General features: G+C 38.0%; 1 protein-coding gene across 2 annotated transcripts in view; it reads left to right on the top strand.

Moving 5' to 3' along the window:
• The window catches only part of CFAP54 (cilia and flagella associated protein 54), a 290,383-nt gene that overhangs the window by 192,816 nt on the left and 70,709 nt on the right, over window positions 1-26,858 (top strand). For both annotated transcript variants that reach the window (XM_019446503.2, XM_053894838.1), the window contains exons 50-61: window positions 1,912-1,991; window positions 3,619-3,788; window positions 11,023-11,128; window positions 13,265-13,412; window positions 14,193-14,350; window positions 14,518-14,697; window positions 14,798-14,924; window positions 18,829-18,984; window positions 20,297-20,402; window positions 21,326-21,419; window positions 24,774-24,872; window positions 25,409-25,550. In XM_019446503.2, coding sequence (XP_019302048.2) covers window positions 1,912-1,991; window positions 3,619-3,788; window positions 11,023-11,128; window positions 13,265-13,412; window positions 14,193-14,350; window positions 14,518-14,697; window positions 14,798-14,924; window positions 18,829-18,984; window positions 20,297-20,402; window positions 21,326-21,419; window positions 24,774-24,872; window positions 25,409-25,550 — 1,566 coding nt within the window. The remainder of the gene's footprint in view (window positions 1-1,911; window positions 1,992-3,618; window positions 3,789-11,022; window positions 11,129-13,264; window positions 13,413-14,192; window positions 14,351-14,517; window positions 14,698-14,797; window positions 14,925-18,828; window positions 18,985-20,296; window positions 20,403-21,325; window positions 21,420-24,773; window positions 24,873-25,408; window positions 25,551-26,858) is intronic.

Here is a 26,858-nt window from a genome sequence, read left to right as displayed (position 1 = left end):
ATAGTATATATTTCTATGGGATGAGATACCCATGGATAGGATTTATAGGTCATAGGTAAGTATTTCTCAACTGTATTGGATATTGCCCTAAGATTAATTGTTTTTCACCGTTAAGTTTGGTGTTAACTGGATTCTTCATTGATGTTCTTTATCAGGTGAGGAACTGTCCTTTTTATTCATGGTTTGTTGAGTGATTTTGTCATAAAAAGGTGCTGGATTTTATTAGGTGCTTTTCCTGCATCTATTAAGATGCTTCCATGTTTTTTGGTTTTTATTCCATTGATACGGTTTACAACATTAATTGATTTTTGAGTGTTTAAGCCAACCTTGCATTCTTGGGCTATCTCGCATTTAGTCATGGTGTATAAATTCCTTTTATATGTTGTTGGATTCTGTTTGCTAGTATTTTGTTGAAGGTTTTTATATCCTTATTCATAATAAGTATGGTTCTGTAGTTTTCATTTCTTGAAGTATCTTTGTCCTGTTTGGATATCAGAGTAATATTGACTGTTTTATTTATTTATTTATTTATTTTTTTAATTTTTTTTTCAACGTTTTTTATTTATTTTTGGGACAGAGAGAGACAGAGCATGAACGGGGGAGGGGCAGAGAGAGAGGGAGACACAGAATCAGAAACAGGCTCCAGGCTCCGAGCCATCAGCCCAGAGCCCGATGCGGGGCTCGAACTCACGGACCGCGAGATCGTGACCTGGCTGAAGTCGGACGCTTAACCGACTGCGCCACCCAGGCGCCCCAATATTGACTGTTTTAAAATGTAACTTTTATTATTATTCAGGTATGATGAGGTCAACAGATAAGAGGATGGTGGCCATTAAAAACAGAGTTTGTTATTCAGTTTTCCAGGAGGAGGAGCAGGTCATTATCTGGGAGGGGCCACACAGAGAATCACCAAAGTCACTCAGAGGCAGAGAGAGCAGGAGGACAATGTGGATCACACTCTTCCTAGGATCTCTCATGTTCTGAAATGCATCCCAGCGTTCTTCCATGCCAATCTCCAGGCATTTATTTTTGATCTTTGTCTCTCTCTCACTTTCTCTTTTAGGGGAGAAAACCCAGCCCCAGATCTTTCTGCTGGGTCTTTCCCAATTCTCAAGCCCTCTTTCATACTCAGCTGACCGTTTGCCCCAGAGCCCCTTAATTTAGGAGAAGAGCCAAGTAGGTAGTAGTTGGAAGAAGAAGGAAGTCAGATGTGTTCAATTCCATGCTATTTTGGACTTCCTCTTACCCCTTGACAAACTTAGTCTCCTTAGGTGGGTATTTTTTGCAGGAATTCCTAGTCAAATAATGATTTGTGGGGGTTTTCCCCCCTCTCCTCTGTAGTCTAGAGGTTCAGTTTTACTAGAGCAGGCAGAGTCTGTGATCTAAATTATCTCGTTTCCTCCTGCTCAGAATGACAGGCTTTGGATTGTGGGTTTTTGAGATACTTGAGAATTGTGGATTTTGATGTTCTAAATACTCTCACTCTCTGCTCTTAGTGTGAGGGGCTTATGCAAATCAGTAGAACTACTGACATTTCCAAGGAGATCTTATTGAAATATTATAAATATCTGGGAGACCCAAAATACCTTGGGGACCTTAAGGCGTCCTGTGATCCCAGAGGAGGAACCATTACTCTATATCAGTAGCCAATAATTTAAAGAACATCACCAAGAATCCTCAAGATCCTTTCAGAATTATCTGATTTGTTGTCAAAATCATCCTCAGCCTTTGAATATATGATATTTAAGGACCATTTGATAGAACAATGTGTTTCTAATTATCATGGTGGGTTTTTTTAAATATGAAATTTATGGATAGTTTCCCAACTAATGATGAGTTTTATAAACTAGAATAAATATTTAAACTAACCACAGATATTCTTGGTTCTTCAAAAATTTTGTGTCTTTATAGAATTATGTTTAAAGGACGAGGGAATCTCATTTGGTCAGTTTGCAAAAATTAAAGATGACTTCACACTTAGCACAATAAAGGTAAGTTTGGAAATTTTTTCAAATCATATGAAATTGGTTACCAAAATGTCCACTATGAGGCCCTGGATAGGCTCACTTTCAGGGTTGTGTTTGCTCTTGGGAGACTGAGTAGCTTTTCTTGCATAAGCATGGATTGGGGCCAGAGACAGAGTCTACTCCTCGTGAGAAAATTAGATGCCCAGAGATTGTCAGACTTTGACTTTACAAATATGATTAAGGCACTGTGGAAAATATGATTCATTATTTGATGGGATTTGAGTATTCCATTCCCTGTTTCTCATTTCCTAATAATAATAGTGATGACAACAGCAACACAAACAGCTACCATTTATTCAGTGCTTACTACGTGACGGGCACTTTGCATGATTAATTTTTACAACTCTGGGATGTAGGTATTAATCATTTTTGAACTATGTTGTGCTGAACCGTGAGAAAATTGAGGCTTAGGCAGAAAAAAATTCCCTAATGTCATGCATCTAATGAAATGCAGATCGCGTTCTTAGCCATTATACTAAGTTGCCCTAGTAGTCCTTGTATAATGTGTACCACTCTGTACAAACAAGTTTTTAGAGACCTGTTTTTTGAAGGATTGGTTGGTCCTTTTCTCCTTTGCCATGCTGGGTTGGTATTCACTATTGATTGTCTGCTATAAAATCTCATTATCTTCACATTACCAGTTAGGTGATCATAGCGTAACTTGAAATACAGTCAATCCTCATTATTCACAGATTCAGTATTTGCTAACTAGCCTATCTGCTAAAATTTATTTGTAACTCCAAAATCAATACTCATGGCTCTTTTTTGTGGTCATTTATGAACATCACAGAGCATAGAAAAATTTCAGTTGCCCAACACACACTCATACATTCCTAGCTGCGCTGGACAAGGCAATTCTCTGACTTTTTGTTTCCACTCTCATACTGTAAATAAGAGTCCTTTCCATGGTCTATGCATCGCCATATTTTTTGCATTTTTGTGCTTTTTATTGGTGATTTCACTATTTGAAATGGCCCCTAAGTGTAGCACTGAAATGCTGTTTATTATTCCTAAGAATACTAAATTCCTAAGAAGGCTGTGATGTGCTTTGTGACTAAATGCATAATCCACGCTTATGCAATAAAAGCTTTAGTCAGGCATGAGTTTTAGAGCTAGTAGCTACGAGTTCAAGGTTAATGACTTTACAGTATATATTAAATAATGTGTCTTTAAATATAAACGCACATTAAACAAAGTTATATGTAGATGGCAAAAATATCGTGACCAGAGGCCAGCAGGAACTTATTCCTGTATTTCCTCTATGAGCAATGCTTCAGTGTTTGCTAATTTAGTGTTTGTAGCAACTTTATGGAACAGTTTAAGTACTATGAATAATGAGCGCTGGCTGAGCACACAATAGAGGGTAACTGTTGTACATGCTTACTCTTGCCATTTCTCTCCTTTTTTTTTTTTTTTCTGTTGCCTTTTTCCTGTTCACTGAGCTCTCCTCTGAGGATTATGTGCAAATTTCCTATTTGGTCTTCCGTTCAAGGTTACTTTCTTAGTACATGAAAAACACATGATAAATAGGAATGAGATATTATTTGTATTATCTCTAAACTTACGTGATTGTGTGGTATTCTTTCTTTAGTCAGCTTTACTGACAGAAGCTGAGGACAGGCTAAACTTCCTTGTGTCAGAGATGGAGCATCCAGGCCACAAGGACCTGTCCCAGTGTTCTGCTGGTGAGCTGGAGATTGTGGTAGAGGCCAGGCTTCAGCTGGCTGCAATTGCCCTGCAAAGACACCGGGCCGCATACAGGTGAGTCTCTTCAAGCACAGAGGAGAATTTCTTCCTCACCCTAATTTGTCAAATATACCTAGACTGTGTGTAAGTTTTATAAATTCCAATATTAATAGGGCATGCTTGTGTTTTATTATTCAGGGGAGTTTCATATATTATTACACTTAAAACTACAGTTCTAAACAAAGCAATTACTTTATTAAAGCATAAGCTAGGATGTTTTTTTTTAAGTTTATTTATTTATTTTGAAGAGGGGGAGGGACAGAGAGAGAGAGAGAGAGAGAGAGAAAGAGAGAGAGAGAGAGAGCATCCCTAGCAGGCTCTGTGCATTCAGTGCAGAGCCCAATGAGGGGCTCAAACTCACGAACCGTGAGGTCATGACCTGAGCCTAAATCAAGAGTTGGATGCTCAACTAACTGTGCCATCCAGGAGCCCCTAGGATGTTTTACATCATGTAAAGAATGAACAAATTAACAGAGCTTTGCTTGTGTATTTATTTATGTTTTTATTTTTAAAACTTTAATTCCAGTAGAGTTAATATTAAAAACAAGCTCTATTATTAAAGAGTAACATTTTCTGAACTATGTTTTGCTGAACCATTTAAGAAACTGTTTTAAGTGGATAATTATTTAAATATGATACAACTGTTAGTATCAGACCTTTCATTTCACCTGTTCATTGATTCATTCATTAACCCAACCAGTATCCATTAACCACTGCATTGTTCGGCTCTTATCTAGACACTGAGGATACAGAGGGGAATGGAAATAGTTTCCGTATCCATATGCTGAAAGATATATAAACAAGTAAGTGGGATAGTAAAACCACACGGACCTATATTTTCAAAACCTTCTCATATCATTTGCAATAAATAGCTCTATGATGAGGCCCTGTGACATTTCAGTAATGATTCTTTGAATAATGCACAGACTTAATATCTTCTATTCATTAGTTACATTCAAAAAATAATTTGGGGGCACCTACAATATGCTAGTCATGGTTCTTAGTTTTTGAGAGAAATCAATATCCCAGTACTGATAGACACTCATAGTACTGATAGATACTGTTAGATAGTACTGATAGATGCAATTCAACAATATTGAAAACAGGCCTACCCTCAGTGGAGCTTACAATAGATAATAAATAGGCTGACAGTAAACTGTAAACATAGTAAATGAGTAAATTGTATAGTGTGGTCAAAAGTGATACGTGTTACGGAGATACCAGGAGTAGAGGCAGGGGGAGGTGGAGGGCTATCATTGTAAAATGGTGCGGTCGTAATAAAGAGTATGACTACGTTTGATGTTTGATGGCTGACAGCTTTCAAGCCCCACCGCTCCCCCCTTCTCCTGCCCCACATCTGGGCAGGCAGATAAGAAAACCCAGACGCTTTCTTAGGTAGAGCTGTGAGAAAAAAGAGAAGCCCACCTATGGCTTCTGCAAAGGGGAAATCAATTCAGCAGAAATTTCCCTTTGCTTTGATGGGAAACACGTAATCGTCTCATCAGTGTGAGCCTTGACCAAAAGCCATGCCATGATTAACCACATCTAAATTTGATTTTATGCTAGAGCAGTATAGATTTTTGGAAATTTATAATTTTTGTGGTTTCTAAACAGTGATGAAAATCCGTCTAGTCCATTTTGGAGCAGTGATTCTCAAAATGTGGTTTCCAGATTTCTAGGGGGTGATTCCAAGACCCTTTCAGGAGGTCTGTAAGGTCAGAACTATTTTTACAACAAGACTAAGATGTCATTCATCATCTTCATCGTGTTCTTATTTTCACTGACGCTTCAAGAGCAATGATAGGAAAACTTCTGGCCTCTTGCTGTGAATCACAGCAGTGGCCCCAAACAGTATTACTAGTGGCCATTACACTCCTTACTGCTTTGTGCTTGCAGTTAAAAAAAATGAAATAAAATAAAAATCCAGTTAATGCTTTTGATGAACCAGTAAAACCTATTACATTTCTAAATCTCCATCCTTGAATATATTTTTAATATTCTGTGGGAATATTAAATGGGAAATACTCCTAAAGCATCTTTGCTGCATATCAAAGTCTGGTGGTTGTCTTGGGGAAGAACACATATGTGATTAAATGAGAGCTAAACAAGCAGTTATTTTCACAGAACACCATTTTTATTTGAAAAGGCAACTGACAAACTGGTTTTTCAGACTTGGGTGTTTGACAGGCATTTTATTGAAAATGAGCAAAATGAACATGCCACTTCTAAGGCAAACAACTAATAGTATCTGTTGCTAATGATAAAATCTGAACTTTTTCAGGGAAATTAGAATTTTGGAAAATTTCTATTTGTTACCATGAGCTTGACAGTTTTCTAATGCTTACATAGTTCTGATGAGATTGGGAGTCATTAATATTAACAAGCGTCATTTTTTTTTTAAACTGTATAATGAAATGTTTCAACATTAAGGGGATTTGCATAACTCAGGGAGTTGTTATATTCCAAATCACCAGTGGATATTGTTCCAAAATCCTGGTTAACAAGATAGACCAATAGGTTTTAATGTACCAGAGTAGGAAATAGCATCAGTGTGTGGTATTAGCTTTCACATTGCAAGAAACTTTTAAGAAACTATCACTTGTCACATTTTGGTGTAGTATCAAAGAATATTCACAATTGTTTTAAGAGAATATAATACTCTTTCTATTTCGAACAACTACCTCTGTGAGACCTAGTCTTCTTCATATACTTCAACCAAAACAGTATGTCATAACTTGAGGCGCCTGGGCGGCTCAGTTGGTTAAGCATCTGATTTCGGCTCAAGTTGTGATCTCACAGTTCATGAGTTTGGGCCCTGCCTCGGTGGGGAGGAACCAGCTTCCCATCCTCTGTCCCCTTTGTTATCTTCCCCTCCCCCACTTGTTCCCTCTCTCTCTCTCTCAAAAATAAACATTAAAAAAACCCACCAATATGTCATAGCAGACAAAAGAAGGAGATATGAAAGTCTTCTATTAGGTAGATTTTCTCTTATTAAGCCAGACATTAAAGAGATTTGCAAAAATACAAAATAATAGCATTCTTCTTGCTAATTTTTGTTGTTGTTTGGAAAATATAGCTGTCTTAATAAAAATGCATTATTGATGTTAACATGTAATGGGTTTATTGTTTGTATTTTAAAATGAATTAATAAATATTAGCAGAGTTAAAAATTTGTCAGCTTAAGTTCTAATATGATAAGTATTGATGGAAGTCTGGGAATTCTCAATAATTTTTAAGGGTATAAATGAGTGCTGAGAGGGGAAAAAAAAGCTTGAGACACACTGATTTAGAGTATTGTTATATTAAAAAAATAATGTATGGTTATATTTATAGCTATCTTTGAGAATACAGTGGTAGCTGATTAATGGTAAATAGAATTAGCATAATAATATATCATCTTCCCTCTTGAAGTTTGAAGAGAAGGAAACTTTACTATGTGATTTCTTATAGAAAGTATATGATTTGTATATATAGAAATACATCATCTCCCTCTCTATCTACAAAATATGTGACTATATGATTTCCTGTAGAAGAATGTAGAACTCTTTTCTCCAAACTGTTTCAGGGATCAGCAGCCCTAGAAAATATTTACCACTTACCTTCATTCATCCCCCTGCCCTCTGCATGAGGGCATGGAGGATATGAGTGATTTTTTATTTCTTTAGGGAGGAAGAAGGAAACAAGAAACTAAAAATTACAAAATGGCCACAGAAAGTAGTGTCATAATAGAACTTTAATTTGAAGACCAGATAGACATATGCAAATGATGTGCAAGTATATCAGAATCACTCCTATTTTAAATACATGAACCTGACCCTTGGGACAAAACCTGCAAAAACTTTGATGTTGTTGCCTTTTTGCAGCAGAGTTGTCATTTGGGGAAGCCTACTGTCAAGATGAATGAGTTTCTCCTATGTGAACTTTACCCCCCACGAGCTTCTGTTTGGGCGCTGCTGAGAGTGTTGGACAGTCCCTTTCCCAAATGATGGTTAGCTTGACATTTTATGATACTTCTAATAAAATTATGTGTCAAGGAAATTGAAAGGCACATTCCCCAGGGTGACAGGTAGAGTGAGCTGCATGGATTTTATGAGAACAAACTGACCATTTTTGTCATGAATGTTAATAAGAAGTAAATGGGATCAAAGTTATTCAAACTGTATTTCTGCTTCTTTTAGGGCTGCCTCTCTCAGAGTCCTGTCTTTTTTTTTAAATAAGTTTTCCTTTCTATTTAATTTAGTGTCTAAATGGGATACCATTTGAGCCTTTTAATTTTGTGTCAGAATGAAACTTCCTTCCTTGGGGATTTTAGAGTGTTTATAGTGAGTGATCCTACTCTTTCTGTCTCTGCGGTGGAGCACAGACTAGAAACTTTCCATTGTGCATCTATGCAGTGCCAGGTGGATTAGGACACACTGGTACCGTTTATATTTTATTCATTAAGTTTTGGGGTTAGCAAGATCCCAAACCTCACACCTCATTTGGCTTGAAGTCAGAATTTCATCTTCGGAATCAGAAGGGTGGGATGGGCACCTCTGTCTCCTTCCAGGGCCCTCTACTGGCCATCCTGTGCTAGCCTTGAAGGCTGCTCAGTAACCAAGGTGCCTTAGAAACTCTTAAGGATCCTTGAGTGGGGAGGGGTGTCAGGGAGAGGAATTTTCATTCCTATACACATACTGAATCTGTGTCACATTTTGTGTTGATTTCTTGCTTGTTTGTTTAGTTTTATTTTAAAGAAAAACAGTTAAGTTATATAGTCATGAACAATACCTTAGGAAATATTCTACAAATATCTAAACCATTTTAACAAGTCAGTAGCATCTTGGGAATTTAAAATTCGATAATCGCAGAAAGCTTTATATTCTGGTTACTAACTTAGAAAAAAAATCAATTTGGTTACCCCTCATATTCCCTGGCCTACTCGGTCTACCTAGTGAGAACAGCTAGCATGTATTGAGAGTGGTCTATTTGGTAAGCACTCCTATTTGCTAATAAGTTCACCCCACTCTTACTAGAATACCAATTCTATGAGGGCAGGGACTGTATCCATAGCCCCTAGATTTGTTCCTTGCCCATAGGAGGTACTCCTATGTGTGTGTATTTTTGAACAAATGAAATAATAAATAGCTCATTTAATCTTTACAATGATCCCATTTCATGAAGTCTGCTAAGTAGAATGTAAGGCAAGAGGCATTAAAGTGGACAAAGAGAGCCTTTGCATGGATAAAAGGTACAGTCAACAATGAGTACGTAGCAGTCACAAACATGGCACCAATAACTGTACCAAAATAAACAAAACCACAAAACCAAACTTATTAGAATGGTGGAAAGACAGAGGTCATGCTATAGGCAACAGTTAAGAGGGCAGGCACTAGAGCCAGCTGCCTGGGTTCTAATCCCGCCCCCTTCTTTCTAGTTGTGTCATCTTAGGCAAGTCATTTAACATTTCTGTCTCCATTTCCTAATGTATAAAATAGTGATGATAATAGTAGGATTAAAATTGTGATGATAATCCTTGTAGGATTGCGGAGGGGATTGAGTAAACTAATTCACCCAGAGCACTTAACACAGCACCCGACAGGTGGTAAACACTCAGTAAATACCAGTTATTGTTTTTTAAAGGATTCTGGAGAAAAAAAAGAAAAGAGAGAAAGTCTCTTGGCAGAGTGTGTGTGTTAGCACAACGTTTTCAGCTTTTAATACAGCAAGTTGACAAAAAAGAAGATTTAAAAATAAAATTTAAACGTTGAGCATATGTACACACTCTAGGACCCTACAAGCAGAGACTATACCTTCCCAGAAGCATGCTGGACATGGATAAAGCTGACCTATACTAGGCCAGAAACCTAACTGACCCACGGTCCAGGGACACGGGAGGCCTCTGGAACGTATATGGAGGAAAATGGTTTGATCTGATTTACCTCTTGATGAGGTCGCTGTGACCGCTGTGTGGAGAACAGGGCTGCAGGAACACGAGCCAGAGCGGGAGGCTGGTCAGGAAGCTCCCAGTCACGCAGCCTCGAGAGGATGGTGGCGTGGATGAAAGCGCTAGCACTGGAGGAGGTGAGGAGCACCTCACCACCTCACCTGGCTGGTATCTGTGTTTTGAAGGTGAGGCTGACAGAACTTACTCATGGATAGAACATAGAATGTGAGTCGGTGAGGTAGCAATAGCGATTCTGGGCTCTGCTTCTGTGTTGGAAGACGAAGGAAGAGGAACGGGTTTGGCATAGGAGGAAGAAGCCAGGGGATCTGCTTTTAACCTGTTCTATCAGTTTCCTGGTTCTGCCGTAACAGCACCAAAAACTCAGTGGCTTCAAACAACAGAATTTTATTGTCTCACACAGTTCTGGAGTCCATGCTCTAAAATCAATGTTCTTGGGCCATGTTCTATCTGAAGGCTCTGGAGGAGAAGCCTGCCTTGCTTCTTGTAGCTTCTGGTATTCGCCAGCAGTCCTTGGCATTTGTTGGTTTATAAAGGCACCACTCTAGGCATGCCTGTCTTCTCCCCGTGTGTCTGCATGTCACCTTCCCTCTGTCTCTCCAAATTTTCCTTTTTTATAGGGACAGCAGTCATATTGGGATAGGGTCCACCCAAATGGCTTCATTTTAACTTGATTACTTCAGATTACTACCATTCTGAGGTACTGAGGATTAGGACATCAATACAATTTTTATTTTCAGGGGACACAATTCAACTCATAACACCTGTTAAATGTTATTGTCTATTAACTATTCAAGTGAGAGCTTAGATAGATGGGTATATTGTTCATTTGGCTTCCACCCAGTCTTTCCATGGTATATAATAATGTTACGATAAGCATTTTCAGGTATATAGATTGTTCTGCATTTTGAATTTCATTTTGGAATAGATTTTTAGAAGCCTCTTGATATACATTAAGACATTTGGAAGAAGTGTGACATCAATTACAATTTTATCATTCTATAGAGGAGGAGAATATGATGGTTTAAAGTGCAGACAAATGTATGAAGCAACAGGAAATAAGGACAATTCCTATCTCCTGGCTTCTGTTTTCTTAACTTAGTATGTTTGCCTTCTGGTTCCGCTAGATACTGAGTAAGTAATAATTTAGCTTAAGAGTTTCCAAGTGTATAGCCTTAAGTAACAAAGTTCTATGACCTCAAAAAGCGGAGAATTACATTCTGATACATATAAAATACTTATGTGCTCATTTTATTAATGAGATTGTCAGAACTAATGAGGTTTAAAATGTATTTTCTATTTTAGTGCTGCAATTGTATTTTCCACACTTAGACTTCTCCAGGATTCAAAACTTTTTAAAAAGAAGGTAGTACAAGATGACACAGAGAACTCCATCTCTCTGGGAGCTTCTGTATGTATGAATTTAATTAATGTCTATCTTTACAATACTTACTATATAATAACTGTTGGCATGCTAAGAAAGTGTCTAATTACTTGGATGAAATAAAGGCGTAAAGTAGAAAAAACACTGGATTCAGAGTAAGGAGATAAATGTTCAAGCCCCATTTTATGCCCTTTTTTTATTGGCGTACCTTAGGCAAGTCCCTTAAACTTTAAAACATCCTTTGATTAAAACTTTTAAGTTTTAATTTAAATCTCATTTGTGAGCTGATGGAACTGAATGTAATAATCACTGAGGTCCCACCAGATACATTTTTCCAGTATTCGAGATCTGATTTCTTTAGCAAATAAAGTTGTTTCACTTTATTTTGCTCCTGATTTCACTTTTGAATTTTTTACTTTGGCATCATCAGTAGATACCTGTGTTATTTCCTACCCTGGATTTCTCATAGTTAGATTCTTCCACATTTTAAGCTCTGAAATCTCTTTGACAACTGGTGTCACAAATTCTTTGAAATTTTATTGGATTTTGATAAGACCGAGTAATTTAATGATAGAGGATTGTTTAGGATTAAAACATAAAGATTCATCACACAGAATCCTTGCTCATTATTTTAAGCTTTACTAATAAAATTGCTAATATCTAGTGTCATTACAAATAAGCAAAACTAATTATCCTAAATAGAAACTCATTTCTTACTATATTAAAAGCAATAAAAATGCTAAAAAGCAATCTAATTCAAAAATTGACTGAGAGGAATGGTTGTCATTTGGGGGCTATTTTGCCTCCCAGGGGTGATTTGGCAGTATCCGGAGACATTTTGTCTGTTAGAAGGAGAGAGGGTGCTACCAGCATCTAGTGCATAGAGGTCAGGGACGCCACTAGACACATAATGCACAGGACAGTCCCCCACAGCCACCAGCAGTGCTGAGGTCTAGAAATCCTGTTTTAGATGAAGGTGACTTGGCTGTCTAATAGTAACAGGAAATGTAGGCACTGAGAGATGAAGGTATGGGGATAGGCATTTTTTCCTGGATCGCTAAACTAAATACTAGACTCCTCAAGTTCTTGGTGTGCCCCTTCCAGTCACCATCCTGCCTTGAAGGCTCTGTTCACTTCTTACTCTGTTCCCAGGACAGGCTCCCCCTCCTCTTCTGTGCCTCCCACCTGGCTATCCACATTCCAGCCCCTCCTCAGTCTTGCTGGCCACTCCTTGATATTAGGTGTTGCTGATTGATTGGAGCTGTCAGAGATGCATAGCAGGAAATTCCTAGAACAAATGGACATTGTTCTAGACGGTTTTGAAGTTCCCAAGTGTCTAAAATGGATTCCTCCTATTAGAAAAAGCTCCCCTTGTCCTTCCCTCTCAGTAGCTCTGGACATTAGCCACCTCCTTGTAAAAGGCGAAAGATTTATACGATCTGAAGAGAAACCAGAGTATTGGCCACCCCCTTGTAAAGTGCAGTAACGAAGATGGTAAATCAATTATGATACACATTTGGAATGTGAGCGGCATATAATAGTGTGGCACAATGGATTAAGACAGGGAGCTCTAAATTCAGGATGCAAGTTTGAATCCCACCTCTGCCAAAATGTAATGGAGTTTAAGCAAATAGTTAACCTTTCTAGGTGTCAGTTCTCCCATCTGTAAGACAGAAAAAATAATAACCCCTCTTTGGCTTTTTGGGAGGATTAAATAAGATAATGTGTGTAAGGCATTTGACACAGTACCTGGAATATAATAAGTACTCAATATATTATTTATTATTCCTCAGCCATTAAAATGATGTTCACAAAATTTTTGAAGACCTAGATACTGCTGATAATATCATTTGCAATGAAAAATTCAGAGTGCAAAACTATTTTCTATAATGGGTATAGAAAGAAAGAGAAAAGCTGAAAAGCAGTATTCCAAATGTTAATAGAGCATGGTGGGATTATGAATCATTTTATTTGTTTGTGTGTGTGTGTGTGTGTGTGTGTGTGTGCATTTTTTCCATTTTATAGAATATACAAGACAAATTTTCCAAAATTAAAAAGTTAGTATTAAATGATATCACATGCTTCTCAATTTTCATTTAGCATTTAGGCAAAAACTTTGAAATTACTAGATGGCAAGATAACAATCATTTTAATATTGTTTAGGCCACTGAAAATAAAGATGATGGTGAGTTTCTAGATCCTACTTCCCTAAATTCTCGAGAACATTTCAACATCCATCTGTGGTTGAGATGCCGCCTAGCATTGGTGACCGCCTTTGTTGCACAGATTCATGGCGTTGGAATTGTGACAGGTACAAATATCCTGTTTTAATAAAAGTTTTCCTAAACATTAATTTTACTTAGGTAATGGAGGTTTTATTGGGATACATTCGATTATAACATTCACATTTTCCAACTTTATAGCTTGATCTGTTTCCAGAATAAGAGAATTCATGTTATAAAAATAGTCATTTCCGTAACACTGAAAATGGCCTCTGTGTTTCTGATGTATGCAAAACAGGCAAGGAGATTTCAAAATACCAACATGCAAGTCTTCTTGTCATTCAGGGAGGCAGCATAGTGTAGGGGGCTCGAGCACAGATTCCGTCGCTGGGTACCTGACTTAGGTTCAAATACTCGGTCCACCACTTCCTCCTTGGTCAACTCTCTTAATCCCCCTATGCCTCAGTTTCTTCCTCTGGTAAAAATGGAAATTATTTTACCTACTTCATAGGGTTATTGTCAGTCTTAAATGGGTTAAATTTATAAAGTTTTAGATCATAGCCTGGTGCATATACATGTCAGTTTTTACAGTGATTAATAATTATCTGTTTGTAAATCTATCTATCCAGCCATCTCTATCCATCTCTCACATTAAATATTTTTCATGTAGCATTATTACTTTTGTAGCATTGGAATACCCTAAAGTACTTTCCCCCAAATTGCAGCACATTTTTTTTAATGTTTCATGTAGAGTCTGTTTTCTGTCTTTATATCTTCCTATTCTTCTCTATTATGCAATATTCCTGTGATGAATATTGGGGGTCTTACTTTCTCAGTGCATTTTAAATAACTGCATTTATTCACTTTAGAAAACAATATGACAGATTACGTCAGCCTCATCAACGAAGGGTGCATGGAAGCAAAAAGTGCAGGCGACAGGGAGCTACAAGCTGAATTCTTGATGCAAGCTGTAATCATTGGCCTACAAGAAAAGCATTTAAAGGCAGACATCATAACAAACCTTCAGGTAGGAAGGAGACCTCATTCACATTGATATTCACCTACTGATTCTGATTAGAACAAAAGGAGAGAATTTTAAATCCCATTAGATGCTGAATGCGTAACAGTTTGGCCAGCTCTTGTTTCAGTGGATTGGAAACAGGACTATCAAAAGCAATAATTTTATTTTAATAGGCTGTAATACATTTGCTTGAAGAAAGTGAATTTATTTCCCCTCGATCTCATTTAACCCTGGTGAGAAGCATGCTTTTGCTGGATGACTTAACAAAAGCTGAGAAATTCAAGGAAACTCCTTCTTCAAAAACAGAAAAATTATGTTTGTTGACTCAGGCTCACAACATTCTTATTGAACAGGTGGGTGCACTTTTGTGTCCTCAAGACTTAGACACTGACTTTTCCATCGTCTTATTCAAAACCACATTAGCTAGTCACTAATACAGTGTTCCTTTCACAGATGCTAACTTTCGGAGAAACGATTGAATTTCCTTTATCAAACACTGACTCTGCAAGTCCATCGCATCCTTTGAAAAATATCTATCTTCCCCATGTCATGTTGTTGGCCAAAACAAAAATGAGGATTGGTAAGAATGCTTTAACATATATTATACTCAAGTCACTGATGAGAAATTGTCATTTTCAGGCAGGCTATCCTAGGAGTACGTTCAAATGGGGCAATATTTATGAATACTCGGGCTCCATTTATTTTAATGAATAGTTTTTGATTATTTACTGTGTGCCAGATTGCGGGTGAGGTCCTGGGAAATTACTGGAGGTTAAACAGGTACAGTCACTGATCTTCATGTGGGAGGTAGAAATAAGCAAGTAAACAAACCATATGGAGAAGTGCACATTATAAATATTGTATAAAATCTTTTAATGTTTATAAAATATCCCCCTTATAAAATTTGATAGAGATAAATATTGTATAAAATAAAATAAAATATATATTTGACAAGTACCAGGCAGAAAATGAGTAAGGGTACAGAAAGCTTATGTACGATAATGCATTACATATAGGTATGTAATTATAAATTGTGATCCGTTTTATGAAAGATGTGGATGAGTTCTGCTGATAAAGAACAATGCAGGGAGGGGTGCCTGTTTAAGTAGAGTCATTGGTGAAGAGCTCTGTGTGGAAGTGGTATTTAACCCTAAACCTTAAATTGCAAGTGACTAGTTATGCATGATGGAGACAGAGAGAGCCGTGTTGTAGGTTCTGAGGTCAGGACAAGCTTGACCTGTTCTGGAAGTGCAGGAGACCAGGATAGCCTGATCAGAGTGGGCTAGGGGCAGCCTCATGGGAGGAAGTGAGCTGAAGAATCGATTGCAGGTTAGACTGGAGCCAGCTCTGACTGGACCTGATGGGAGCTGGTAGACCAGGAAGCAAGAGGCGTACAGCCCTCTGGAGCCAAAGTGGAGCTGACCAGTGCTGTCCTTCTCTGGAGCTTACAGATTGTGTCAAGCTTTCTCTAGGACACCGTCTCTGGCCTTTGACCCAAGGCTGACTGCCTCGAGCTCCCAGGCTTTTGTCCAGCTCAGAGGGCAGGAAATCTTATAACAGCTCTCTGTGTTCTAACCTATATTAATCATGCCTTTTTCTTTTCTGTATTTCTGATACTTTGATATCTGGGGTCCTGCTGACTAGGGAAGGACTTCCTGGGGCTAGCCAATGCCTAGAGATTACCAAACCACTATCCTGTGAGCATGCCCTTTAAATGGAGACTATTCCAGAGCCCATTCTCTGAACCTTTATCAGGCTCCCTTGTAGTCCTTTGCTGGGCTCTGACACTCTGAACCATTGTTTTCCTGCCCTAATCACCCCTGGGAGAGGTATCATCAGACTACTAGCTCAGCCCGCTGAAATTATTTTAGACTAGCTAATCCGAAACCTGCTTTGCCTGTTTACCCCAACCTACCCGTCCCTTCCTACCACATCTAAAATAAAGATTCTTGTCCACATTTTCCCCTCACTCCCTCTACTTCCTGACCAACTTTTGGGCTTTTCTGTCTGGCCCGGTGTGATGTGGTGTGCCCCAGCTTCTTGGGAACTGTCGTAAACTATGTTTTCAGTGGCAGTTGTCTCCTGGCCTGTACAGCAATGAAACACACCTGAACAGTAAAGAAACCTACATTTTAAAACATACCCCTCACTTCCTGGTACCCATTTGCCTCCTGTACCAGTAGCTGCTCAGCTAAGGAGAGGCGGATGGTTGGACTACAGTGTGAAGGGAGGGCAAGAGAGCTGTGTGTGGTCAAACCATCAACTGTCCAGGATCTTCTCCCTTCTACCCCTCATGATTATTACTCATTATTATTTTATGTGATTCCTCCTCATCATCATCAGAGATGAATTTTATTACTTTGGATAAATTGTATCACCTCTATATTGTTGAGTCTCCTTATTTATGAGATTAGGCTGGCCTAGCTGACCTCTAGACTTCCTTCCAGCAATCTGACCCCATAAGAGCTATTTTTGTATATTTTTAGTTCACAGTTTGTTATATTATCAGTATATTCAATTTCTACGAGAGCTTAAAGTACAGATTGTGTTAAATTGTGCAGATTGTGTGAAATCAAATGTATTCTCTGCTTTCCTGACTTCCTAATCCTGAAGATGTGTCACCACTCTGTGACAATAGTGCCACTGTTTTTTAGACTCACTTGAGGCAGAACAGCTTGCTTTCTGTTATATTATATTAAATACAGACCTAAAAAACAAAACCAAAAGCAGCTTTTCTGTCAAAACAACATCAGTTTCACAACTTCTTTTTCACAGAGTTGATGTTTATTGGAAAAAGGAGCACTTCAATATTATGAAGCATAAAATCATCTGATTTGATGCTTTCTCGACAGTTTTCCTTTATAGGGAGAGTATAGATTCATCGCAAGAATAGAGCCATTTAAACAATTGTTTTTCCTTTGTGAAAGCCTCTGATGGAAAAAGGCATTCTGAGACTTTCATAAAACCGAAAATAAGCATCATGGTTATTTGAGATTATTTTTCCCACTAATGAGTGAACCTCGAGCTTCTTTATGAGATTAAAAAATAGATTATTGATTGCTTACGTAATAGCAGTGAAGAAAGATGCAAGAATGATGCTGGGGAGTGGGGATACAAGAGGGAGCCAGTGATCATCTCTGCCCTCAGACAGCCTGTCATCCTCTTAGGGGGAGAGAGAGAGAAAACTGTCAGTAATTTCTGTAACAAATCCCTTTATTGTTTCAATAGAAATCCAGAAGACAATGCAAGAGCTTTTATTATATATTAATACTTTATTATATATAACATAGATTTTATATATAGTACATATATGTCAGTGCCCAAATTACTTGAAGATAATTGATAATGTTGTCGTATATGAATAAACAGCTCTAATATAATTTGAAACAATAAATGAGACATATAAAAATGGCAGATGTGTTGAAAAATGAGGTTGCCTTGGACAAAATGCTACTAGCATACCCTTACCTGGGATCTACTCACGATTGGTAATTGTTGGGATTGAAGAGCATGGACTCTGGAGAAAGATTTCTGGTCTTACTCTGGTCTGGTCTTACTCTTGTCATAATTTAGAGTGTGGGCCCTGGAGTCAGACTGCCTGGGTTCTAATCACAGCCCTGCTTCTTACAAGTCACATGACTTTGGGCAAATAAAATAAAATAAAATAAAATAAAAGAATCACTGTGCCGCTGCTTTGTCCTCTGTAAAGTGTACTAATGACATCCATTCAGAGTTGGGAGGATTACACGAGATAATGCTTAAGTCCTTGGGATGGTACCTGGATTGTAGGAATCACTTAATAAGCCTGAGCTCTTCTTTTTCTCTTTTCTCACTTTTGCCCAGTGCCTCTCATTTTATCCAGCATTCAGAAAATATTTGCTACGTGTCTGTCTGTCTGTCTGTGAGGGCACACAGATTACGTCTAATGCCTCTTCAACAATACAACAGTCCTTCATTATCTTAAATGATGACGGGACCACACAAGAAGTACAGCACGTGGCCCTTATCCAAATGGCTTTGGCATCTAGTTGCAGTGATAAAATATGCATAGCAAGCCAGCACTAATAGAGCTGAATAGAAACAAAATTACTGCCTATTAATATATGCAAACTTTTACTGGGAAAAATATAAAGCTTCATAAGACTTACAGACGTTTTCCTACTAACAACTTCATGTTAGGAACACAGTTGTTCTGTAGAGCATCATGAAATGTTGGAGCTGAAAGAGACCCGAGAGATTATATCCTTCATTTTAAAAATAAGAAAATGTTGAAATTTATCGAAGATAAAGTTTCTAAGTGCTACTGTTCAAGTTCATTGAAATATTTGAATATTGAGTTTAAAAAATATTTCTTAGATGCTAGAAAGTAAAGACTACTAGAGTTCTTAAGCAAACTTATTGTGAGAGAAATCTGGTAACGTGGAGCCTTGTTACAAACGCCGTGTGTTTCATTCTTCCTTCGCCATCCGACTTGTTCCCTTTAGGACATACAGTGGCCAAACAAGTCTACTATACCAGTAAAAAGAAGGATCCCTCGAAGTGGTTACCTGCCCTTCATCTTTTTGAAATGGCACGGAAGCTCTGTAAGGTAGCAGCAGCAGAAGAACATGAGATAGAGGCAGAAATTCTTTTTCAGAAAGGTAAGATGTACTTGGGGTCAGAACTGTGATAAAGTTTATGGGATGTTTTTTTTCCCTATTAACAATATGCTTCTTGAAAATCTGGTCACTGACTGTAAAAAAAATACATGTTTTATAAAGGGCTTAGTGATGACACATAAGTGGTACCTTTGGCAAACTTATATCAAGAAAGGGGAAAAAGAGTACGACTACTTAGTCTCTTTTATAATTACAATTGACCCTCCTTAAACAAAGTTTTATGTTTGACTCAAAAATGTCAGCATCAGCCATTTAGCTATAAATAATGTTTCTTAAAGAATGCTTGGAAGGCATTTTTTATGCGTGATTTCATTCCTTAGCTAAGCATTTTAGTTAATTTCTATAAAAGATACATACCCACTTAAATAGCTGTAGCACACCTGTAATTATAAGTTATGTACGATATATTTGCATAATTACTGTGGCTACTTTGGGCATGACAAGAGTGACGATGATGGTTGCTATCATTTGTTGATCGTCGACTAGATGCAAGGCCCTATAGTAGTCAGTGTGTAACCTCTCATATTGCCGATTCTTACAACAGTTCTACAGGGTATGCATGGCTAATCCTACTTGACAGATGAGGAAAATGAGGTACAGCCTGGTTAAGAAACCTTCTCTAAGTCAGCAGCTACTAAATGATAGTGCCCAGGCGTGAACCTAACCCTGGGAGGCTCTGTGCCCTGTCCACACACTAAATGAAAACTGAATTCTTTTTATAGCGATTATATGATTTTCCTTCCTTGCCCTTTGGCTACAAAAGTGCCATTCCACTGAACGTTGTGGCTAACCATGGGGTCGAGAGCGGTGTGAACACCGAAGTATTTGCATCATTTGTGATGGTTTTCAAGTGTTTGCTGACTTTTTAGGATTTAGCAGAGATGTTTTCTATGAGATCTGCAATACTAGACAGAGATCCGCAATACTGTATCTGTAATACAAGAGGAAGAGGACATGGATGTAGACAAAGGGAATGGGCCCCACAGGAGGAAAGGGAGGTACAAAGTAAGGAAATATAAAAATAAGATGGTAAGAACATTTGTGTCTGGAAAGCCAAAGGAGGCTTTGACTCAGTGTTGCTAACTAAAGGCAGGATGAACCCGGAGACTCCTGGGAAAAGAAGTAAAAGATCTTGCACTATTGGCTGACCTTACAGCAAAAACAACAGACAGATGGGCAGTAAGGACAGCACATCCAGTTTTCTGAAGTCCCAGCATGAAATATTTATTCTAAAGTTCTAAATGATAGAAAAAGGAAAAACCATTTGTGTACATATTTTTTTTTATTCTTTCAGGCAAAATAGAACGTCAAATATTGATGGAAGAGAAATCTCCAAGTTCACAACTTGAGAGTTTATTTGAAGCTATACAACTAAGCTTGAGAAATGATCAAAACTCGGGGTAAAAAAAATCTTCCCATTATTATAACATATTTTGGCTCAAGTCCCATGCTCTGGTAGTACATTGAACGTTCAAGGCTGGGATGACTGGGAGACCATCTTCCTGTGGCAGGACTAGTTCCCTGGGGTCCATTGTCCACCAGATTTACTGACTTCCTTTCCAAGGTTGTTGCCCTTTGCTCTGACCCAAAGCCTCATTTACAGCAATGGTTGGTGATGGCAGTTATCATGGTGGCATACTGGACTGTGTATTGCTTCTAGTCTTTACTCACATCGATCTCCTATCTGTCCCAGGATTCCAGCAGCTTCCATGGATATGAAATTGTATCTAGAAGGGATTTATGTGGATATTCACTCTGGTCAACAGGGCCAGGGATGGCCAACTTAATTCTATATAAAAATCATCTTAAGATTGAGAATAAGCTGCCATTATTACAACTGTACTGATTTAAATAGCCCCAACTGACAGGTTTGATAGTGAATACACAGACCTCACCCATATCATACAACTGCTTTCTGCATTACTCCATGTCTCTTTCCATTTTCATTAGTATAGGAGGGTAGAAAAAGAGGTCTGATTTTCAAGGTAGGTTCCTTCAGTCCTGATTTTCACTTCTTTAGTGACTTGTGTGCTGGAATATTCTAGAATGGTATGGATGCTGGGCTTCAGAGCAGTCATGCCATGGAGTGTTGCCAGCACAGGACAAGGTAGAATTCTCAACTCTCTTCAAGAGCTTCCAATTTCAGTAGGGAGGAAGGTGCTGCTGTCTCTGCCAATGGTGCTGTGAAAAGAAGGTGTGTATTTGGGACAGATACTGGTTTTGTCTATTTTTACCTTTCATCAGCTCAGAAATTGTGGAAAATGATGCAAAATGATTATGAGTGGTGAAACTATTTAATAAGTACAGTGTTCTATCATTTTAGGTTGATAAGAGACTCCTACTTAGAAATGGCCTTATTTTTTTTACATATGAGGAAGCCAAAAAACAATCTTTCAACACCACCATTAACACTTAAGGTAATAAACTATTTTATTAGAAATCTTAAATTAATTGCCTTTGTTAACTCTGTGCTATTGAAATAATGAGACTGATTTTTATGTATGATTTGGAGAAATTCATTTATTACTTTATAGTCACACTCATGTTTAGATACTTCTTTGAATATTTTTTTGTTTTGTTTTGTTTTTAATATGAAATTTATTGTCAAATTGGTTTCCATACAACACCCAGTGCTCCTCCCAACAAGTTCCCTCCTCAGTGCCCATCACCCACCTCCTCTCCCTCCCACTCCCATCAACCCTCAGTTTATTCTGTTTTTAAGAGTCTCTTATGGTTTGGCTCTCTCACTCTCTAACTTTTTTTTTCCTCCCCTCCCCCATGGTCTTCTGTTAAGTTTCTCAGGATCCACATAAGAGTGAAAACATATAGTATCTGTCTTTCTCTGTATGGCTTATTTCACTTAGCATGACACTCTCCAGTTCTATCCACGTTGCTACAGAAGGCCATATTTCATTCTTTCTCATTGCCAAGTAGTATTCCATTGTGTGTATAAATCACAATTTCTTTATCCATTCATCAGTTGATGGACATTTAGGCTCTTTCCATAATTTGGCTGTTGTTGAGAGTGCTGCTATAAACATTGGGGTACAAGTGCCCCTATGCATCAGCACTCCTGTATCCCTTGGGAAAATTCCTAGCAGTGCTATTGCTGGGTCATAGGGTAGATCTATTTTTAACTCTTTTGAGGAACTTCCACACTGTTTTCCAGAGTGGCTGCACCAGTTTGCATTCCCACCAACAGTACAAGAGGGTTTCCGTTTCTCCACATCCTCGCCAGCATCTATAGTCTCCTGATTTGTTCATTTTAGCCACTCTGACTGGCGTGAGGTGGTATCTCAGTGTGGTTTTGATTTGTATTTCCCTGATGAGGAGTGATGTTGAGCATCTTTTCATGTGCCTGTTGTATATAAGGCTCTGGAAATAAGAGTTCCTGTGGACAGTTTTGCCTGTTAAAATGTAATACATGAAATGTAGGTGTATGTAAATACTCTAAGGTATTAGTATTAATCAGGAAATTGTAGGAAATGGTATATTGGTTAAACGGATGGGCAAGTAAGATGTTCATTACTGATACGGCCTGCTAACAGATCACTTTTTGATAGAGTCACTCATTTATTCATCACATACCTATTGAACATTCACTCTGACCCAGACAGTATTCTGGAAGGTTATTAAGCAGTGATTAAGACAAACTTAGTCCTTGTTCTCATGGAACTAGTTTTCAGTAGAGAGAGAGAGACAATAAACCAGTAAAGGAAAAAAGTAAGAGGAAGGAAGGTTGGGTGGGGGGGGGGGGTGGGGAAGAAAGGGAGAGAAAGAAGAGAAGGAAGGGGGGTTGGTTTAGGTAGTAAAATTGGAGATTAGGAAAGAACTTGGGTTGGTGGGATTGTGAATGATGCAGTGGCAAGAGGTGGGATTTACTGGATGAGAAGGGGACCATGCAAATAGTTGCAGGGGCATGCACTTCTAGAGCGGTGCTTCCAAACCAAGGGGCAGAAGCATCTCTGGGGATCCTGTGAAAATGCAGAGTCTGATTCAGTAAGTCAAGGATGGGGTCTGAGATTTGGCATTTCTGCTGGTCTGTGGGCCACATTTGAATTCCAGGGATCTAGACTGAGGGAGATCCTGTGGGCAGGATGTGGGTGCTTTGGAGATATATGAGGCCAGTAACTTTTAATTTTTAATTAAGTTATTATTATTATGATTATTATTATTTTGTTTTAGAGAAAGAGACTGAGCAGGGGAGAGGAGCAGAGGGAGAGAGAGAGAGAGAGAGTGAGGGAGGGAGGGAGAAAGGAAGAATCTTAAGTAGGCTCCATGCTCAGCATTGTTCTTACATTATAGTTATTTAATGTTATTATGTATTCTTCATTTAATGCCTATTAGTATTCTTTCCAGAATTTAAATAGGTAAATTGCCCAAACTTACAGAGCCAGTAAGCCACAAGGGCTACCCCAAAGCCTAAGTGGCTTCATTACAGCTAATGACTAGGGTTCTCATATTTTGGGAGAGGGCTGTATTGCTTAGATTATCCATAGGTGGCTTCTCCAGGTATCATCTACCTCCAGCCAATCTTAGCACTTGATCTAGGCTAGGCCACATTTACACGTTGTGTTTCCTGCTCTGGCATCAACACTATTCACTGACTTTCTTTTTCCTTGGGAGTCCTGTAGCCAGAAGTAAAACAAAGATATCTTTGTTATTGTTTGTTTTATTCTGCAGTCTTGTTGAAGATCAAGGAATTGGCCAAAATATGAGCATCAAAAAATTAGAACCAAGCAGTCTAATTGAACAGTTTTATCCATATTAGTTAAATATTAAGAATTAACTATTAATACTTATTTTAGCTATCTTTAAAAATGTAAAACAGGCAGATATTACATTGCCATTGGAGCTTCTTTCTGTTAATTTTTGTAGCATTGACTTTCTTATTTAAAAAATTGAACACACACACACGGTAAAAAAATATCTTCATTCATTGCTATTTTTGCTATTCTATGGAACTTTATGATTACATCATCCTTTAATAGTTCCCTAGTTAGAAAAGTGATAGCGAATACCTATCAGAAACCTTTAAGTAATATTCTTATTTCTGACATTCTCACACAATGTATTCAACTTATAAATCATCTATTAAAATGGCAAATACCATTTTAAGTAAATACTTTCCTTAAAATGCCATTTGTGTTTATTTTATTGTTATTCAAATCCAAGCTCAGTATAAAAAATTAGAAAAGATGAGAAAAATAAGCACCCTTAAGAGCCATAATAACCACTGTTAATAATTTTCTTTGCTTGTGTATACAGGGAATATATGTGTATACATATCTTTTTAAAAATAGGATCGTACTTTGCATACTATTTTGTAACCTCTACTTTTCTGTCTCTAATATATTTGAACATCTTTTCATGTCAATACATCTAATACATACATTATTATTCTTTATTTTTACATTATTATTCTTTTTTTTTTTTAACGTTTTTATTTATTTTTGAGACAGAGAGAGACAGAGCATGAACAGGGGAGGGGCAGAGAGAGAGGGAGACACAGAATCTGAAACAGGCTCCAGGCCCTGAGCTGTCAGCCCAGAGCCCGACGCGGGGCTCGAACTCACGGACAGTGAGATCATGACCTGAGCCGAAGTCGGACGCTTAACCGACCAAGCCACCCAGGCGCCCCTACATTATTATTCTTAATGGCTATATAGTGTTCCACTGAAATATCATTTTCAGAGGATGAGAAAATTTATCATGCAACTTCATGGTATCTTTATCTATCTTTATTATAACATATGTGCTATATTTTTTAGACTCCTACCAGAAGGCATAGTTCTATTAAAGAACCAACAGTAAATCGATTTGAAATGTACAGTTCACTGGCCTGGACTGTGATAAGAGCTGCTGCCCAGGTTGGTGTGATTTTTATTTAAGCTTCCTTTTAACTGGCCTGTCTGTATCCTCTACCTACTAGTTGTTAAGACAGCATAATGTATCTAGACAAGAGAAAGGAAAATTCACATTCTTTAGGATTTATGCCGATGATCTTTCTTTGGGAAGATTAGGAATGCTCCTTAAGTATGTTGTGTTTTTAATCTTTATTAGGCAGACCTGTCTTTGTTTGTTTTGGCTTTTCTTTAATGAAAGTATTGGCAGATACATATGTGCACATTTTGACATTTTGGCAAATATCTTTCAGAGCTAGGTGAGATAGCCTATTTAAAGTGACTCATGCATTAATTAAATTGTCAACAATAATGGTTTGTTTGACAATGATATATACTACATGTTGGGCATCACATGTTGTTTTCCAGATTGTCTTTATTTTTTCTTCCAATGTATATTGAATATGATTTTATGAATTCACTTTTTCACACTATGGGCCTAATGGATAATCTATGAATCGGAAAGCTTACATTTATGAATTCTAATTCTGCATTAATTTTAGGTCAGTGAAGCTGTGCTAGCAGTTAACCTACTTATTGGAAAGAAGAATGCTAGAACTGATAAAGTCAGCCAAGGGGCCTTACCAAATATCCCCGAATTTGCCACTGTGGATCTTTTGTCTTCATATACAGATTATTTGCTTGGTATGTTTGAAATGTCTAGGCATTTTATAAAAACCTGATACATGTAATGCATAATCAAGTTGCAAAGGTTTAATCATGGTGATTTGTTGGGTTTTAGCTTAGAGAGTATCATGGCAGGAGGAACCTCAGAAAGACAGGGGCTCTGCAGCCTAGCTGCCAAAACAAAGGGGCGTCACTTCATTGTATGTACGTCTGTGTTACTCAATCAGCTGTTGCATTTCAGATGCAGGACTCTGTGAAAAATGGTATTTCCTTCTGTCTATTTTCCAGTTCACACATGTCAAATGAGGCCTTTTGGAAATATTTACTTGTGGATCCTTTCCTGATCCCCTAAAATGTGTGCTCACCCTCATACTCTCATGTAGTTCTCTGTTCTTTTTCTTAGTTATTTTATATTTGTGTGTGTACGTGTGCATGTATGGGTGTGCACATGTGCACATGGGTATACATGTTTGAACTCTTTCTCTCATTAAGCTATCATCAGCTTCCTGAGGATAGGGACTTTATTTGATTTGCTGCCCTAACTGCAGAAAATCACACATTACTTGCACATGACAGGCATTTGTAATTGTTTATTTTTTTTTTCATTTTTTTGTTTGTTTTTTTTTGAGAGAGAGAGAGAGAGAGGGCACAAGTGGGAGAGAGGCAGAGAGAGAGGGAGACACAGAATCTGAAGCAGGCTGCAGGCTCTGAGCTGTCAGCACAGAGCCCAATGTGGGGCTAGAACCCATGAACTGTGGTATCATGACCTGAGCTGAAATTGGAGGCTTAACTGACTGAACCACCCAGGCGCCCCTCGTAATTGTTGAATGAATTAATGAATGAGAGGTTAGAATTTAAACTTGATCTCACTATTATTTGTTTTTTCTATTTTACGGCTCCTTTGTTAGCTAGCAAACTGTCATATAAACCTCTAAGTCAGATCAGCAGTAATATATTTAAGATTCATTTATGTGTTTGTCCATTCATTCATTTGAAAAATAGTTATTGAGATTGAGTGCTTCTTGTATGCTGAACACTTGGATGGTTCAAAGGCATAAGGTGCTGGAGTCTTACTTCCAGGCTGACATTTCAGTAACAACAATAACTAATTTTCCTTGGCACTAGGTGAGCATTGAGCCAAATGGGGTGAAGAGTGCTACTTTAACCTGGTGGGGGTAGGAGTGTTCTTCCTAAAGCCGCTGAAAACACATCTGTAGGCAGCAGCTTACTCTGCTGAAGTGTTAAGTCAACTTTAGCCAAAGGATTGGTGTCTAAAACCATCCCTTTCCTTGGCTTTCTTCCTTTCCAACCCAAAAATGTATTGCC

Source organism: Panthera pardus, unplaced genomic scaffold (genome assembly GCF_024362965.1).
Source record: "Panthera pardus isolate Hobbes unplaced genomic scaffold, ASM2436296v1 HiC_scaffold_6, whole genome shotgun sequence".
NCBI classification, from domain to species: Eukaryota; Metazoa; Chordata; class Mammalia; order Carnivora; family Felidae; genus Panthera; species Panthera pardus.
This window is presented reverse-complemented; position numbering and strand designations above follow the sequence as displayed.